General features: G+C 37.3%; 1 protein-coding gene and 1 non-coding gene across 3 annotated transcripts; both read right to left on the bottom strand.

The window, feature by feature from the left end:
• Positions 1-225: 225 nt before the first annotated feature.
• LOC122030217 (NAC domain-containing protein 18-like) lies at positions 226-7,901 on the bottom strand. 2 transcript variants are annotated; one of them, XM_042589390.1, is made up of 6 exons: positions 7,772-7,901; positions 6,652-6,821; positions 4,766-5,016; positions 4,491-4,664; positions 2,241-2,580; positions 226-711 (listed from the first exon to the last, which is right to left on the bottom strand). In XM_042589390.1, exons 1-6 carry the CDS (start codon positions 7,786-7,788, stop codon positions 434-436), a joined length of 1,230 nt encoding a protein of 409 aa, XP_042445324.1. In that variant the 5' UTR covers positions 7,789-7,901; the 3' UTR covers positions 226-433. The 2 variants fall into 2 exon arrangements, with proteins under 2 accessions (XP_042445324.1, XP_042445325.1); XM_042589391.1 differs by having other exon boundaries at positions 226-690.
• Positions 7,902-8,432: 531 nt separating this feature from the next.
• On the bottom strand, positions 8,433-8,505 carry TRNAK-CUU. Its single transcript has one exon. It is a non-coding gene; the product is annotated as a tRNA-Lys (tRNA).
• Between the last annotated feature and the right edge of the window lie 9,061 nt (positions 8,506-17,566).

Here is a 17,566-nt window from a genome sequence, read left to right as displayed (position 1 = left end):
CCACGTTGAAGATACATCGTTACCCCGAGTTTTAAATCCGGTTCAAGTTAAAATTCAATTTTTTCAATTTAACCGAATAGATAATTTTTAAACTGGACCCAAACTAAGAAAATCAAAATAATCGATTTATTTAACTGAATTAATCAAAATTCTGAAATAACCAAACCAAATTTTAAAAATTGATCGATTTGGTCGATTTAACCAAAATTTTACTCACCCCTATACAGAACTAAAAAAAAATATAATGATGAAACAAATATTCACAAAATTTACAAACTGTAGTGTGTATCCTTATCCTTAGTAAGCAAATGAACTATTTCTACCATTACACTTGTAGGTCATCGCAATATCTATATTTGACAAATTACAAGAATATTGTCCCTTGTACTGCTTAATTGATCTATAGAGTCAATCACATCAAACAGAGGCAAGATCAAAATGATGCAAAGCAGAAGTATCTTTTCCCTATCTTCGTGATCTTCCTAACTGAATTCGAGCCACCTCCATTTGAAATATGAATGCCCTTTGAAGTCCTGCGACTATGTGAGGTATCAGCAGTTTGATCGTCCTCTTTGCCACTATATTTGCTAGATGTAGAAGCATTGACATTTTGTTGTTGGTCACTTGGTGAGGGTAATGGCTGGTTTGAAGTCAATTCATTTCTATCCAGACAATTGGATGGACTGTTCTCTTCAATAACAAGATCACCAACTGTCAATACAAAATAAAAGCTTAAATCTGTATATGTCAGGCTTAGCATACATAAAGATAGATCTAGGTGGATAAAATGTAAACTTAGGTTCCAACATATGAAAAAAAAAAGATGAAAACCATAACTTGAGATGTAGGTAACAAAGGTATGGAGTTGAGATGTAGAATGTAGATCTACTTCTGACAACCATCTAATATATAGGGAGAATAAATTTTAAATCCTATTTTAAATTGCTGAACTGTCTAAATCAATTGAACTTTTGTAATTTATTATATTTTTATACAGAGAAATTTGAGATTGTTTAAATTTTTTTGGTCTATAAAAGGAGAGTCTATGAAAAGGATTAGAATCCCTTGTATTTTATCATCTTTCAATTAATAATATTTTCCTTCGGCATTCTCTGTTACCTTGCCATTGTACAACAACCTCTAATTCACGGAGTTATTGTTTCCCTGCACCAAATCCCTCCACAAGTAATTTTCCCCAGGCACCCCTCACCTGTGTTGCTCACAAACTCGCTCTCCATCTTCTTTCTTGTCTTGCTACACCACCAAGCCTAAAAGGGTACCAATGTCGGGCACAAACCTTGGTCACCTCCACCAAAACCCACCTCTATTGATTAGAATTCTTTGTATTGATCTTTTAGTTAATAATATTTTTTACTTATTCAAGTTTTTTTTCCTGTAAATTTTCATGTAGGATTAGGAATCCTAAAAGTTCACATGAAGTTGATTGCTAAGACTTCAAATATGTTTGATCCCATATAATAGTAATTGGTACTTAAGCATACATCCGACATGACACTTACAGCTCAAATGATAAACATGTAACAATGTAAATCATGATCCTAGTAAAAATAAAACTAATAATTATTTGAATAAAGAACTCATACAAAGTCCATCAAACCAATAATGATGCAACATAAAATATTGTGAAATCATGTTTAATATCCAGTAGGAAGTGAACAAGAATAGAACTGTTCAATGAAAAAAATACGATGCGATCATGATAAGTTTTGCTGAATAAGCACCTGAAAACAAAGTGCTAATGCTAACCTAAAAGTGAACATGAAAGCTGGGATTAGCTTTTCTATTGAAGCATATGTGAACAAGGTTATACAGAAATTTGCTATCAGTAAACATGAAATGTAGAAAAACTGATCCTTAGGATGCCATAACATCCTATTAATAAAGTTGAAATGTAGAAAAACTGATCCTTAGGATGCCATAACATCCTATTAATAAAGTTGAAATGTAGAAAAACTGATCCTTAGGATTACTAAAGATGAAATGTAGCAAAACTGATCTTTAGGATGTGATATCAACTAAAAGTTGTCAGAAATAAATGATAAAGGTTGACAGGGGCTGAAACAATAGTTGGTATTGCTAGATTATATATATCTCAAAGAAGATATACAAGCAAATATAAGCAAGTTCCTTGCAGATTACAGGACCAATACCAAGACCCATGAATGCCATGGATTTTCTCTTAAAAATAATAGATAATTAACCACATAAAATTGATATACCTGGTGGAGATGGCTCGATGAACATCCGATGGGATCTGACTGGTACAGAAATATCAAAGCCATATTTTGTGTGTTCTGTTTGTTTTCCTAATCCATGATCATTCTCAATATCTATTAAAAATGCAACAGGATCGAAGAATTCATCAGAATTTTCTGACATAATGCTGGAATCATCTGAACTAGCATGTGTGTCTGAACTATAGAAATCATTCAGTTCCAAGAATTCTCCATTTGAAAAATCACAAATATCAAGCATATTTTCAGAAAAAATCACGGATGCAAGTTCATTAGGCCTTCTTCTAGACGGTGCTGATTCCCCTTGATCTTTATCAGCGACAGTCTGCATCAGGACAAATGGAAGAAAGTAAGTATTCACATCAAGTTAAAAATAAATCTCTCACAATTTTGTAATAATGTCTTCCGTTTTGTGGCAAGCTTGGATCATGGTATGCTAGCACAACATACAGGCAGGCATCACCATTAAGATTGAATAACTAGTTATCTTCATTAAAATACAGGAACAAAGCTACTGGTGGTGGATATTAGGATCCAACACACTAAGCTGCTTAACCAGCCCATCAAGCCTGGAAGAGCAAGAAAAGGAAACCATTAATTATACTAAAAAAATCTACATTTGTACTAAATGTTTAAAACCAGATCAAGCCCAAATGCATAAAATCCTTTCTGATTCCAACTGCCATCAGGCAATTCATACACCATATTTGTCTTTTCCTTCTCCTGTCTTATTGAATAATCTCTCTTAGAGGCCGATCTATGTCAGTATTTGACATCTTCAGACACAATTTATGATGTGGTAAGCATACAATGGGTGAAGAGACAATCTGGATGTGGAATATTTCTTGTCCAAGTTGTTTCTCTCACTTGTTCAATCTAACATCTCTAAATCTCATTTTTCTCAGTCCTGACCTACATATGATATTTGTAATGTTTTTTATGATTCATCCTTCTTTCTAAACATAAGAAGTCTATCTTGAGATTCAAAAAGCTGGACACAGTAGTCCTTCATGTAAGTGCACTGATCGTACGCTAAAGTGGTGATTGCACTGATCCTTCCCTGTCATCTTGTGTGTTAAGATATTAAATAAAGACATAGGCAAGGATCAATTGTAATTGTCATTGTTATTGTATAGACCGGACTCAGTAACAATGACCTGGTCTATACAATAACAATGACAAGTCCTTGCGAAGTTGCGAGGTTAGGTCTATGCAACAAAAATGATTGTATCCTTGAACATATAACGATCTATCAAAGTTACAATTATTATTCTTAGCTTTGATACCCATACTCATGGGTTGCCCCTTCCCCTACCTATGTTGACACAACACAACATGAGATTAATATTTATCTTTAGATTTTTAAGATTAATTGTGTCTCCATACTTGTACCCTAAATTAAACCATTTTTTGAGTTCCCATGTCTTCATTTTTGTAAATTCATATGCACAATTAACTAGACTATTTGACATGGGTATGAATACTAGTAACATAAATTCTTGGATAGTAAAATTTAAAATTATCTTTATTGAAAACGCCAAAACCTTGTTAATCATGTTGATTTGGTTAACTACAAATCTATTGGCCCTCCATGAAGTTGAATATGTTCATCATTTTAATATCATAATGTATCTTCTTTCATTTTATCATTTATTAAAGCAATTATATTATTCCTGGATGGTATTACTTTTTTCAAATTATATTATCTAGTAATCATGCACAACTTAGTACTGTCATCTAGTACACTATTTTTTTTGTGTTGTTTAGTAACTCGCAATTGTATAGTTGGTTGTGCAGTTTTATAGAACTTATATTTTAGCCTAAGGAGGATTGATAATTACGCAAGACAAAATAGAAGCTCTCTTCAATTTAATCATTGTTTCTTTATTTTCTCAATATCTTCTAGTTGAATAACAAATCTAAAATATTTAAAATTCTTATTTGTAAGAATTCTCTCTCCCTTCATCTTTAATTATTTGCTTGCTTCTTCAACAAAAACATTAGGCTTATACAATCAAGGTACAAAACACTTTTAAAAATTGTTTGGATTAGATAGACAAAGTAAGAAAACTAATTGAATTAGAGTTTCCAAACTATGATCAGACCCCTAGGTCTGAGAGAAAAGGAATTGTTACCGAGTGTCATTTAGAAAGGAAATCAATGAAAACTAACAAGGCACTTACAGCTCTGTTACTAAGAAAGAAAGCATAACTAGGGGAATGTAATCAACCCTACCTGAGAATTGTGGGGCAAATCCTCGAAGTCAATTCTCTCTCTTCTTGTTCTAAAAGGTGATATGTAGTCTACATCCTCACCAACTAACTTATCTGCATATGCAGAATACTTTTCTTTGCAGTCAATTGCACATTTAGCACTTTGACGGAAGACTCTATACAAGGAACTATGATCCTGAAAAATATAATTTGGAATGATAAATTCTAAAATATTAATGAGGTTATTCAGATTAAATTTTTAGGAAAAGGGTGGTATGGGTATGACTTCTTGAGTACCTTTGAGCAATTATGCACGTTCAATGAATTTGATTCTACATGATATTCATGCATCACCCACCCAGTTCTTTCTCCAATGGGTGATTTACCTTTATAAAATTCCAATGTTCTTTTCCAACTAAAATTGCATCCGCTTGTGAATATCCTGCAATCACCTGTTTGCCTCCAATATCCAGATCTAGTTGCCTTTGATTCACAGTTCCCTTTGGGAGATATTCTGCCTCCTGGATTGTACAAGAACCATATGTTTTCTGCATATCATATCAACCATACAATTCTTTAGTCCAGTTAAATATCTAGAGAGGACAAAGTAAAGGAAAGCAGAGGGAAATTTAGATACAGAAGATGCTTGTTGTTCAGGCATAACCTTGACTCAGAAAATAACAATATATGGTTCTTTGGTAAATTCAACAACTCACTTTTAAATTTCAATTGATGTAACAATTTGACTTCAAGGATGCCTTTTCTAACAAATACCAAAAACATTTTTATTATACTTTAGTATGTACGCTTTGAGAAATTTTGTAAACTTGGATCCACAAACTGCCACTTGGTCTCTCTCTAATCTCTATTGGTATGAAAATTGATGAACCACATTAAAAAACCCAGTAAAGTCAATTTCTGATTAAGTCATGATAATTTTGCTTTCTTATCATTCCTTTCAAACTTATAAATTCTTGCCACGTGATCTTTCTGGATAAATTTCCATTGCACTAGCAAAATCATCTATGGAAGATGAATGCATTGCCCGAGAAACACCAACTTAGGATGCAGTCTCAAGCAAGTAAACCCCAACTACATCATTCTTCTTAGATGAGTGATCGAGCAAGGGGAAAAAATATTGTTTTATTAGATAAAGACAAATGATATTTGATACCTAAAACCTCTTAAGAACAATAATTAGGAATCATCTAAACAAGCTAATATATGCCACCTACTTATTTTGCCCAACTTTGAACTAAAAGTTGAGTCATTATTTTTCAAGTTTTACGACATGGACAACTAACATAAGTTTGCATTGCCTAAAAAGCAATCCTCAAGTTCCTTGGCAGTTGGTCATTTTTTTATTCCCAAATATTCATAGCTGAGAAAACTGTGAATTTTAAAAGCTAGTCTAATATTTCTAACATTGGTTATATGGGGCAAAAAAGTTATCTTATTAACCCAAACACACTAATTCCCATGACCTCCAAGATATCATCCAAGTCACTAACTCTTGCATGATATTTAGATTTGAAGGAAAAATTAAATGCTATGTGGGAATCTGAAATTGAAAACAAAGAAGACAAACCATTTCATAAGACAAATTTTACAAATTTAAGGAAAATTCGTATGGTTACTGAATATTTTTCTTTAGTTTAGATCATAGAGGAGCTTGACATCTGATGTGAACAAGATTTACTAACCACAGTCTACATAATCATTGTATAGACGATAATTTGGAGCATTCCTAAGTCACGCAACCAGCGATCATCTACGACTATTTTAATTGATAGTTGAAACAAGTAACTCATCTCATATAAAACACAGAGAACAAGCAATCGATAGCCCCAATTGACAAGAAAATAACCACGTGCAACAGCATTAGATAACAAATATTAGATCTAATATATTCTTTATAACGTTAGAGTTTTGCAGAAGAATATATATTTGGTAACCTAAAATCTCCACACCAAGTAGTTATAGAAGGCTATATAAATATACATATTCTAATTATTAAACAACCAAATTTATAACCATGAAATAAGAGCCATTGAGAGTCTTAATTTCTAGTGCAAGAAAGACTGGCTTTTTGCAGACCAAAATTTATAATTTGATACCTTGACTGTAAAAGCAACTATGACAATGATATAAAATAGGTAGCTCAGGGATAATCCAAAGCTAACCAGGAAAATTCCATGGTTCATCATTGAATGGATTAACATCAGCGATGACATTTTCCAGAGTGGGATCTCCAGCTCGCCTTCCTAGCAAGAATCGTATGACTTCTTCGTCCATTGAATTGATGTTAGTGCCCACCAGAACAGAGCCGGGCACTAAAGGACCCAAGTTAGCTCTGATTCAGCAAAGGTAAGATCGAGTAAGGCTATATGTAGAATGAAATAAATCCTTTGCTCAAGGAAACAAATAAGTGCAATGGAAAAATATTTCAGGACGCTGATTGACTGACAAGCAAATGATCTACAGATAACACAATAATGAACGTCGATGACAACACATAAATATCAACGTCTAGTCTTCTCCTACTTGCCAGGCATAACAGAGTATCAGTAGAGACCAAAACAGAGGAATCAAGAGAACGCCATCAATACTTGTTTGCGAAATCTGGGCAGTAATTGAAGAAGAAAGCTAAATATTTGGGTTAAGTTTGTTCGCCTTTATGCTTTTTCTAAAGAAAAAGTAAATGACGGAGTTGGCATGATCCACTGTACAAAATTCATTCAAAAACAAAGAGCGATACAGAATCACAGAACCACAACGCACCCATCCTCGCACCCACAACCCCACAGAAACACCCACACACGGACGCGCGCGCGCAGATATGCTTGTTGGGGGGAAAAACATAATCTGTTGAAAATACGATGAACGAGCCGCTTCGTTCAGCGATGTCTGGAGCATGAAAAAAAACTCCAACATATTTTTTTTTGGAAAATTGCGCCCAAACCACAAATATCAACACTTCCCTATTAATTTCGATTCCGAACCAAGATCCACAATTAAACAAAGCTCACAAAACCAGCTGCAGGATTCTGTGGAATTGCTTCATTCTCATGAACCTCTACGAACGATTCGGTAAACCACGCTGTCGACCCAAAAACTACCAAAATCCCAAATTCCTAATGAGTGACAAAGGATTTTTTCGAAATAAGAGCGAATAAATTCCCGTCAAGGTGACACGACGGTAAAGAAAAGACATATTTTTTCCACCAAGGCAATAGGATAGCTGAAAGAGGGGAAGAAGACATTGAAAGATGAGCAGAACCGCAAGGAATCACGAAATCTAACCTGGCAGAGCCCCGCATCGCTCGATCCAAATTCCAATCGACGAAACGAACGAAAAGGGAGAAGGCGCAGGGGGGATATTTATAGGCGGAGGGTGAGAGGTGATGAACTACTACTACTACTAACCCCAAGGTTAATTAAATCTCACTCAGGTTGCAGTAGTCCCTTGTCATCGACGTGGCGTGCGGCTTTTGCCCTTCAAAAATGGTGACGTCGCCAGAGGTACGTTGCCGTTATTTGTGTCACGGAAACTTAACGCCGTTATAGAGGCCGTCCATCAGGTTAATTTGTTTGAGGTTTTATTTTCTGATTTATCTCCCCCAAATCATTTTTTTTATTTAAGCAACATTTTTTTTCTCTCTCAGTAAAAGAATAACTAAAAAAAGCTTTAAAAACCTTTCGACCATTTATTATTTACAAAATCAATTATACGTAAAAATATTTTATACATTCATTAAATACAAATATCCTTTGTGAAAATCTAGAATATTTCATTTATCTCGACAATAATAATTTCTTCCAAAAGCAAATAATCTCAGTCCGGCTAAATTGTATTATTTATTTATTTAAAGGGCGAAAATACAGCTTGTAAGAATTAAGATCGTTTTCGCAGAAAACCGTGGGCGGCGTCAAAACCATGGGAAAGCTTGAGAAAAACGCTACACGCCCACCGTGGGGCTCGAACCCACGACCACAAGGTTAAGAGCCTTGCGCTCTACCAACTGAGCTAGACGGGCTTATATCATACGGAATCTTTTAACTAAATTTATTCATTACTGTCCCAGTTCCACGCCTTCACTCTACGCTTCCAGTGGCCAGACTGCGACGTCATATGACAATTTTAGCCTCGTAAGTCAATAAACTTCTGGTGGTCCCGTCTCGAGCAAGTGGGGCCTCCGCCTCCCTGGGCGGTGGAATCGGCATGGGCCTTGCCCACTGTGTCGGACACAAAGTCAAAAGTTCGCTTTTAAACCATTAAAAAAAAAATGCTTGCTAGTTTGCTTGATTTTGATATTTGGAATCAACAAGCCATTATATTTATACCTCTACGATAAATTTGGATTCTTTCTAATTTTACAGCATTTTGATATAATAAGACGTGGCCGTTGCTTCGCCACTGAACAGGGCTACAAGACCATGCATTTGACTTTGACTAAATCAAATCATATAATACTAATATTTTACCAATTCATACTTTATCGATCGTATTTCCACACGAGTGCGTCACGCATGGCAGTAGAACAGAGTATATATACTTCTTTTATGATAACAAACATATTGCTTACCATATAAGAAACCAACAGAGTGGGTTACTATTCTCACTTGTTCGGTGACTGATTTCTTAATCTCTCACGTGTTTGCTGGATTAGTTCTCTATCGACCTTGTTTTTCTTTCATTTTTTTTCACTTTGAGTTGGTCGCATCCTCATAAATTTCCAGTCTCATTCTTGTCATCATTTGATTAATTATTGAACTAATCTTCTGATAATGCCCGCGGTGAGGGCGTGGTCAAAATACATGCCATTTGTTTATTTGTTTATGAACAGCGGTGATGAATTTGATTGACAATGAAATCGATGGGACTTGTTGAAATGGAAGGGAGAGATATACATGCATGCACTTTGCAGTCCGTTGTACTTTCTTGCCTCATCAATCAGCTGTTTTCCAGTCAAATGCTCGGATCAATTCAAGTGTAGAGATCTCTATCTAGCTAATTACAGTATTTACTTGCAACTTGACAGTCATTTATCAATTTAATTTAATACAGTTGGACAAACTGGAGATGTGCTTCAAGGTTGGAGACAGTTTGTTGATTTGTCACTAAGCAAAAATAAGTTCATGGAGATCGATTAAATGGGCGTTAAGGTAAAGTACCACGAAGTTTCCCGTCAGAATAATTATAATGCTTTAATTGCACTGAGACACGTTTCTTGTTTGAATAGCAGAAGTAGAAATTGCAGTACTTGTGGGGTCAAACACACTGTTCTATAACAATGGAAATTCTCGTACGTCTGCAAAAAAAAAAAAACAGAGAGGGTCGAATTGCATGTAAAGGAATGAAAGGATACAAAGAAAGGAGTCGACTTATATTTAGTCAATATTCTTAACTTTCCATTATCGATTGTTGATTGATAGTGATATTTTGTTCTCCGTTTCATCAGTTAACACCTCTGTGTGTTCATAAACTACAATAATCAATTTCCATGGATTGGTGGAGTTGATAAGTTCTATTTATTCTAATAAATTTTAGGATAATTTTAACGGGTATAAAATATTTAATTGGATATTTGATCTCATCCCTACAGAGGACGGTTATATTATGACAAAATATTTAATTTATCTGACTATATTACGAAATAAAAAAGATCGAAACAAGGAATAGGACCTTGGCTTTCTTGTTTAAAAAGCATGATCGAATTAGTTCAAGCTAGAAAATGACCCATGCCGATGAGAACTAAAAACATCACAAACAGATGACATATGTACAAAATGATCGATCGTCTGCCTTGTCGTTATATCGAGTGGCATAATTTTTTTCTTGCTTTTCCATTGCATACGCAGAATTGCCAAGCAATATATAGGCGATAGTGGTAGACCATGCCAATTCGGTTTGTACTTTCTAGCACAGGAGGTTCGTAGCATCTAAGCTTAACTTGCCATACGCCAAGAGTTGAGCACGTATAAGCGGATGTTAAAGGTCTACCATCGACCATTCCGGGCTAATAGCACGCTAACCAAGGCTCGACCTTTGGCAATGTATGATTTTCTTAAGTTGGAAAGTACGAAATTGATGGCAATGTATGATTTTTCGATTTTTGGGTGTCTAATATGTATACCCTCACTTGATTCATTATACACTTTATCTTCATTGAAAAAAAAAAAGCCTAACTTGCTAGTAAGAATAATAATAGATGAGGCAATTGCCCTTTAAGCATAGACAGATTTAGCCATGGATAGTCTTGAGCTATAACCCATTATTTGTACATCAATGATTGAAGAATACATTAACACTGCGTACTTTGCTCCAACAGCGCCCGCTGACAATCATAGTAGGAACGCACTTCATCGCTTCCTTCATCGTAGCTCTCACTGCTGATCTCACAGCAGATCGATGATCAAATTTTTATCTTGTGTAGTCGGTTGAATGGAGAGCAGCATGCAAGATAAAGCTTAATATTTCAGGTATGAAGGCGGAGACGTGGAGTTGGGATCATTGACAGTGGTAGAGATGTTAAGACATGTCAGGAGCTAGAGGGGGTGATTAACTTCAATCACTTTATTAATAATGATTTATAGTGAAAAACTCAAAACAATGTTAACACAATTTTGTTTAGTATCCTTCTCCTTGAAGTGACTAATCCAAAAGTCGACTCTTCTTACTCATAGTACACTATGAAAACCTCCTTCTAAGAGGCGGAGAAGCCTCGTACAAGGAAATATGAGAAATACAATATGAAATATAACAAGAACAAGGAAATAAATACAACAATTAATGAAGGACCTTTGATCTTGATCTCTTATTGTTGTGAATTACCTATTGATGCTTGGAAAGGGAAGCAACACTTGTCTCTAAAACGTTTCAAGAACTAGTGGAGGATAGTGGAGAAGAAGAAGTTCATTTGAATCCATGTGAACGCCTTTATATCCACGGATAAGGGCTCCTAATCGATTAACCTTATCCTCATGTTGATTGTCATGTCAGATCCGAGCAAATCCAACCGTCCAAAGCTCGCAACGATTTTTTTTTTTGCTTCTCCCAATTAATTACATAATATATTACGAGACTTTAATTGATTATTTGATCGATTCAGAAGGTCACCGTTGGCTCACAAACTTCTCCCAATCGATTCATCGTGTATCATGGACTTCTTCTCCCAATCGATTACCTAATTGATTGAGTGACTTTAATCGATCACCTGATTGACTCAGAAGCTACTGCTTTTGTAAGAAACCTCTCAATCAATCAACTAATTGATTTGGTTGACTTTAATCGAGTAACGCACCTTATGTACTATGCTATGTGAACCAATCGATTACTTCATCGATTGACCCTTCAAATCAATTACCTAATTGATTGGTAAGTAGTGAAAAGTGTAAAGCTCTAAATCATCTTCGTTTCTCATCTGAGATCTGTTAGGATCCTTGGCCGTCGGCTAGAGGGGGGTGAATAGCCCCTGCACAAAAACAAACAAAAATACCTTTTTCTAACTTATAACTTAATATAACACTTACATAAAAGAATAATAAAAAAATTAAAAAGAAAGAGGCACCGAGAAGTTACTTGGTTACAACTGAGAATGTTGTTAATCTAAGGAAGTTAAAGTGCACTAAAAAAAATCTCTTTCAGGCGAAGAAACCTCTTTATAACAATAAACACACAACAAGACAAAGCTAAAACAGAAAAAGAAAAGCGCACAAGTGTTGTTTGGATATTTCTGGTTGTTTTTAGCTTCTGGGAGCATGACTGCTTATATAGCCCTACTCGGGGCGCCTGGAAGGGTTTCAGACGCCTGAAGGGGGATAAAACTTTATCCCCTTCGCAACGGATCATGGTCAAACACGATCTGGATAAAATCCTATTCCGAGTGCCCGGACAAGAAAAGTCAACCAAGTTGACTTTTTCCAGTCCGAGCCTTCCACTCCGGTTTCGCTCGTCTCTGTCCGGGTCTTTCGCTCCGGTTTCGCTTGTCTCGGTCTAGGTCTTCCGCTTCGGTTCCTCTTGCTTGAGTGATCTCGACCATCCGAAATAGGGCTCACCTGAACCCAACTTACGACATTCTCAAGCAAGCTTCCGCTCCTAACTTCTCGTCCCTTGGAAACGTCGCACGCCTCCTTCTCATCCGCCCGCATACTTTTCCCCAGCACCTCGTCTCTCAGATACATCGAGCCTGTCGGCTCTCTCCTGTGCTGTCCTTCTCGCTAGCTGCGTCTTTTGTTCGACATCCTGTGCTCCTAAGTTCCTGCATACTTAGACACAGGATTAAACACAACAGGACCTAACCTAAATTGTTTAATCACATCAAAACAATCTTGGGATACCAACAAGATCATGTCATTTCGATATCCAAGTCAAAAGTTATGACATTCAGAAGTTTGTTATGTCGAAACTTCCTCATTTCATGCAAACTCCTTGTTGGATTTATGACCACTAAGTGTTCAGCCAACTTTTGACCCACTTGAAATTTCTCTTTGTGAACTTTCCGTTGGACTTTTGATCACTAAGTATGGTCTTGCTTGATCCACTTGGATTTTCTTCTTACTTAATTGTCGTTAGGGATTTCTCTTTGACAAAGTGCGGTCTTCCTTGATTCACTTGGACTTTCCTTTGCCTAATTGGAATTAGGACTTTCCTTTGCTAACGTGCAATCCTCTTTGACCCACTTGGAATTTCCTTTACCTATAACCACAGTTAGTACTTTTCTTTGCTAACATGTGATCCTTCTTGATCCACTTGAACTTTTCTTTACCTAACCGTAGTTAGGATTTTCCCAATCAAGCATCTGGTCCTTTCTGACCTACTTGACTTTTCTCTCACATATTGTCAAGTATCCGGTCAACCTTGACCTACTTGACCTCTTCTCACATATTATCCAAACATCTAAATTCATGCTCGAATCCCCTCGAGCTTAGTCAACCTGGTCAACCTTGACCTGATGACAATTGCACCAACAATCTCTTCGTAAGCTCTCTTGTTTTGATGTTTGAAAATATATTTAAGTTAGGCTAACTCATTAGCCTAACTTCATCTCATGTTTGAGCATGAATGAGGGTTTTTAACTTAAATCCTATATTTTTCTCCCATTTGACACACATCAAAAACTCTCTCTAAGAGTCAATTTGTTCAAAAGGAATCTAATGAAAGTCTCATACCTTTTATTGTGCCCTATGCTCACCCTTGAGCATATACCATATGTTGGAACCCCAAGATTGTTTTGGTGTGATCAACAAGTTAGGTTAGGTTCTGTATGTTGGACCGTGAGATTCGATTGAGGGAGGTGAATATCGATAAACAAAATCGTTCGAGTATAAACGTAGCGGAAATCAAAAGACAATGCTAACACAAGCCGGTTTTACTCGGAGCCTGTGTCGATTCCTACTCCAAGGCCCGCACACAAGGGTGCTTTCGATGGGCAATCACTAGCAGTTCGAAAATTGTTACAAATTAAAGTACAGGAATGCTAATGGAAATAAAGCAAATACCGACAAGAATTTAACAAAAAAATGAAGGAGCGTGTTGTCGGAGCTTTGTTGGCGTCACAGGAGCGCAGAGCAAGCAGTAGAAGACTTTCTTTCAGTTGTTGTTTTGAAGCTCCCCTCTGACCCTCCTTTTATATGAGGCACGGGGCGCCCCGGATCCCTTCCGGGCGCCCTAGTGAGACGTGGCAGGTCCAACCAACGAGCTCCACATGGCAACACACAATCTAGATAAAATTTACCTCCCGGACACCCGGATCCCTTCCGGGCGCCCGGACCTCCTGGCGCCCGGATCCCCTCCGAGCACTCGGACCACCTCTAAAGGACAGCTTTCTTGCAAGACAAGGTTAGTCCGAGGCAAATTGACAAGGTATATCTTGCAAAACAAGGTGTTAGCACAGTTTATAGGTTTAATATAAAGAGTATGACTTAGATTCCGTCTTTCCGAGACCGGAATCTAGTCACGATCTCGACTTAGATATCCAAAATGGATCTAAGCCGGATCGACGCCTAATGTTCCCTTCCCGGGAACGCGTCCTCACAGTCACTCCCTTCCAGTGACTTACCTTCACTTACCTGCCAAACGTCCGGTCAGCCCTTCGACCCGTCTAGACTTCTTGCCAAGCGTCCGGTCAGCCCGTCGACCCGCTTGGACTTCTCGCCAGCTATCCGGTCAGCCTGTCGACCTAGCTGGACTTCTCGCCAAGCGTTCGGTCAGCCCGTCGACCCGCTTGGACTTCGTGCCAGACATCTGGTCAGCCCTTCGACCTGTCTGGACTTCGTCTGCACACTCGGTCAGAGTGTTAGATCACAACAAACCTAACTTAACCCGATTTGTCATTCATCAAAACCCGAGTTAGACCATTAGTGCTAACCGCACCAACACTGTGTTGTTTTAACCTTGTATCAAAGTGTGCAGGAGCTTAGGAGCACAGGTACTCGAGCGGAAGACGCAGCTAGCGAGAAGGACAGCAAGCGGTGCGTCCGAGGGACGAGGTGCTGCGGAAGCGTACATCGGCGGACGAGAAGGAAGCGTGCGGTGGTTCCGAGGGACGAAAGCCGGATCGGAAGACTGCTCGGGGAGCAAGAGACGCAGCTAGCGAGAAGGTCGGCACGGGGTGCGACCGAGGGACGAAGACTGCGGATGAGTACGTTGGTGGATGAGAAGGAAACATGCGGTGATTCCGAGGGACGAGAAGCCGGAGGGAAGCCTGCTCGAGAAGACCGGAAGTTGGGTTCGGGTGAGCCCTTTTTCGGATAGCAGAGATCACCCAAGTGAGCAGATCCGGAGTAGAAGACCCGGACCGAGGCGGACCGAACCGGAGCAAAGGTCTTGACGGATAAAAGTCAACATCTGTTGACTTGGGGGTCCGGGGCGCCCGGAACCCCTCCGGGCGCTCGGACCAGGATGTTTGACTAGAACGCGTCTAACGCGTTCTGAACGTTGAGGGATGAAGTTTTATCCCCTCAGGGCGCCCAGAACCCTTCGGGGCACCCCGACCAAGGCTATAAATATAGCCTTGGTGTAGAAGCTTTTCAACGAACTCCAAGTAATCATTTCCAACGCTTGTGTGCTTTAGAGTTATATTTAAGCTTCTGTTTTCTGCGCTTCAACGTTGTAAGAGGTTTCTCCATCTGAAGGAGTATTCTAGTGCGCTTAACCTTCCTTGGATTAACAACCACATAGGTTGTAACCAAGTAAATCTTGTGCCTCGTCTTTTTAATGTTTTATTTATCTGCTTTGTTTATTTTACAAGTGTTAGCTTAAAGAGTTCGAGGAAGGGTTGTTCGTTTTTGTGTTTACAGGACTATCCAACAATCCCCTCCTAGCCGGCCGCAACGGTCCTACAAGTGGTATTAGAGCCGAGACGCCTCAGAAGGACTAACCGCCGTCTGAAGCAACAAAACGATGGTCGGAGCTAGCGACTACCCACCAGCATTCGAGGGGGAGTTCCCTTTATGGAAGCAACAAATGGAGGTATATCTAAACTCTGATTCTGGTATCTTTTCAATAATGAAATTTGGCTATGAAGCACCGAAGAACACGAACGGAGAAAAACTCGATCTACGCCTCTGGAACAAGAAACAACGTGACGAGTCAATGGCAAACGGTCGGGCAGAATTTCATCTTCTAACCGTAATACCAAATGAAGATCTCGATAGAGTTGGCGAATACAAAAACGCAAAAGAACTTTGGGAAAAGTTTTTGAAGATTCATGAAAAATCAGAAGAAACCGAATCCGAGACTAAAGAAATTGCCGAAACAGAAATCATAGCAGAAGACCCACCTAAAGATGAAGAAAGCTCAACCGAGACAAGCATTGATGAAGGGGGAGAGTCTTCAGAAGAAAGTAATTCAACAGGGGGAGAACCAACGACCGACGAGGTAAGTAAGATATGACCTCTATCCTCTGAACAACTGGTTCAATTAATCGAAAAATTACCTGAAGATTTTTGTGAATTAAAAATTGAATCATCGAAAGAGTTTTTCGGATTATAAAATTAAGTGTCGAACACTTCTTGCAAATTAAGAATATTATCGAAAATTTTTTCCGAATTACAAAATGTTTTGACGAAAGATTCTTACGAATTACAAATTATTTTGTCAAAAGAATTTTGCAAATCAGAAATATTGCCAAAAGATTCTTGCAAGTTACAAAATATTTTGTCGAATGAATCTTGCAAATTAGAAAAATTGTCAAATGAATTTTTACCAATTATTTTGTCAATACAATTTCTTGCATGTTTAATATTTGTTGCTTTAAAGCTGAAAGAAATAGCCTGTCGATTAAAGTATCTCGACAAACTATTAACAGATATTAACATGATACAATTCTTCGCATGTTCAAATTTTCTTACTTCAAATTTGAGAAATTGTAATAAGTTAAAATGAAAATTTAAAACTTTCTGATAAAAGCGAAAAAAATAAAATAAAATAAAATAAAATAAAATAAAATAAAATAAATGCATAGAAATTTTTTTAAATTATTTCTACATGTTTTAAAAAAAAATTTATGCATAAAGTTTTCTACTGAGAAAACTCTTAATTTTCATGACGAAAACTTAGAAATTTTCCAAAAGTGATTTTTAACTTAGAAATTTTCTCTGATATTTTGAGATTGCTTTTGTGAAAATTATTGCAAAATTTTCAAAGTTCTAAAAATTTTCTAAAAGTTATTAATGACTTAGAAATTTTTCTTGACTTAGAAATTTTCTTTGACTTAGAAATATTTTCCAGAAAATCATTGAAATAGACTTCTATAATTTTTCTAAGTGTCAACCCTTAGATTTTTCTTGCAACCCCAATTTTTTATGTGATCAAAGGGGGAGAAGAAAAAGTATAAGTCTAGGGGGAGGTAGAAAATTGAAAATTAGAATTTTTTTTTTAATTTAATGTTTCTATCTTGCTGCACGTTATTGCAATATAAGTTGTTTTATTTTGATGTCTATTTTTGACCCTATCTTAACTTGGGTCGATCACATCAAAAAGGAGGAGATTGTTGGAACCCCAAGATTGTTTTGGTGTGATCAACAAGTTAAGTTAGGTTCTGTGTTGTTTTAACCTTGTGTCTAAGTGTGCATGAGCTTAGGAGCACAGGTACT

Source organism: Zingiber officinale, chromosome 10B (genome assembly GCF_018446385.1).
Source record: "Zingiber officinale cultivar Zhangliang chromosome 10B, Zo_v1.1, whole genome shotgun sequence".
NCBI classification, from domain to species: domain Eukaryota; kingdom Viridiplantae; phylum Streptophyta; class Magnoliopsida; order Zingiberales; family Zingiberaceae; genus Zingiber; species Zingiber officinale.
This window is presented reverse-complemented; position numbering and strand designations above follow the sequence as displayed.

Bases quoted from the DNA above. Each gene is read 5' to 3' on its own strand.
- LOC122030217 (XM_042589390.1), bottom strand. The intron at 5,017-6,651 runs GTTAGCTTTGGA...TATGATATGCAG, and splicing joins TGAACCATGGAATTTTCCTG to AAAACATATGGTTCTTGTAC. The intron at 4,665-4,765 runs GTACTCAAGAAG...TATATTTTTCAG, and splicing joins ACGTGCATAATTGCTCAAAG to GATCATAGTTCCTTGTATAG.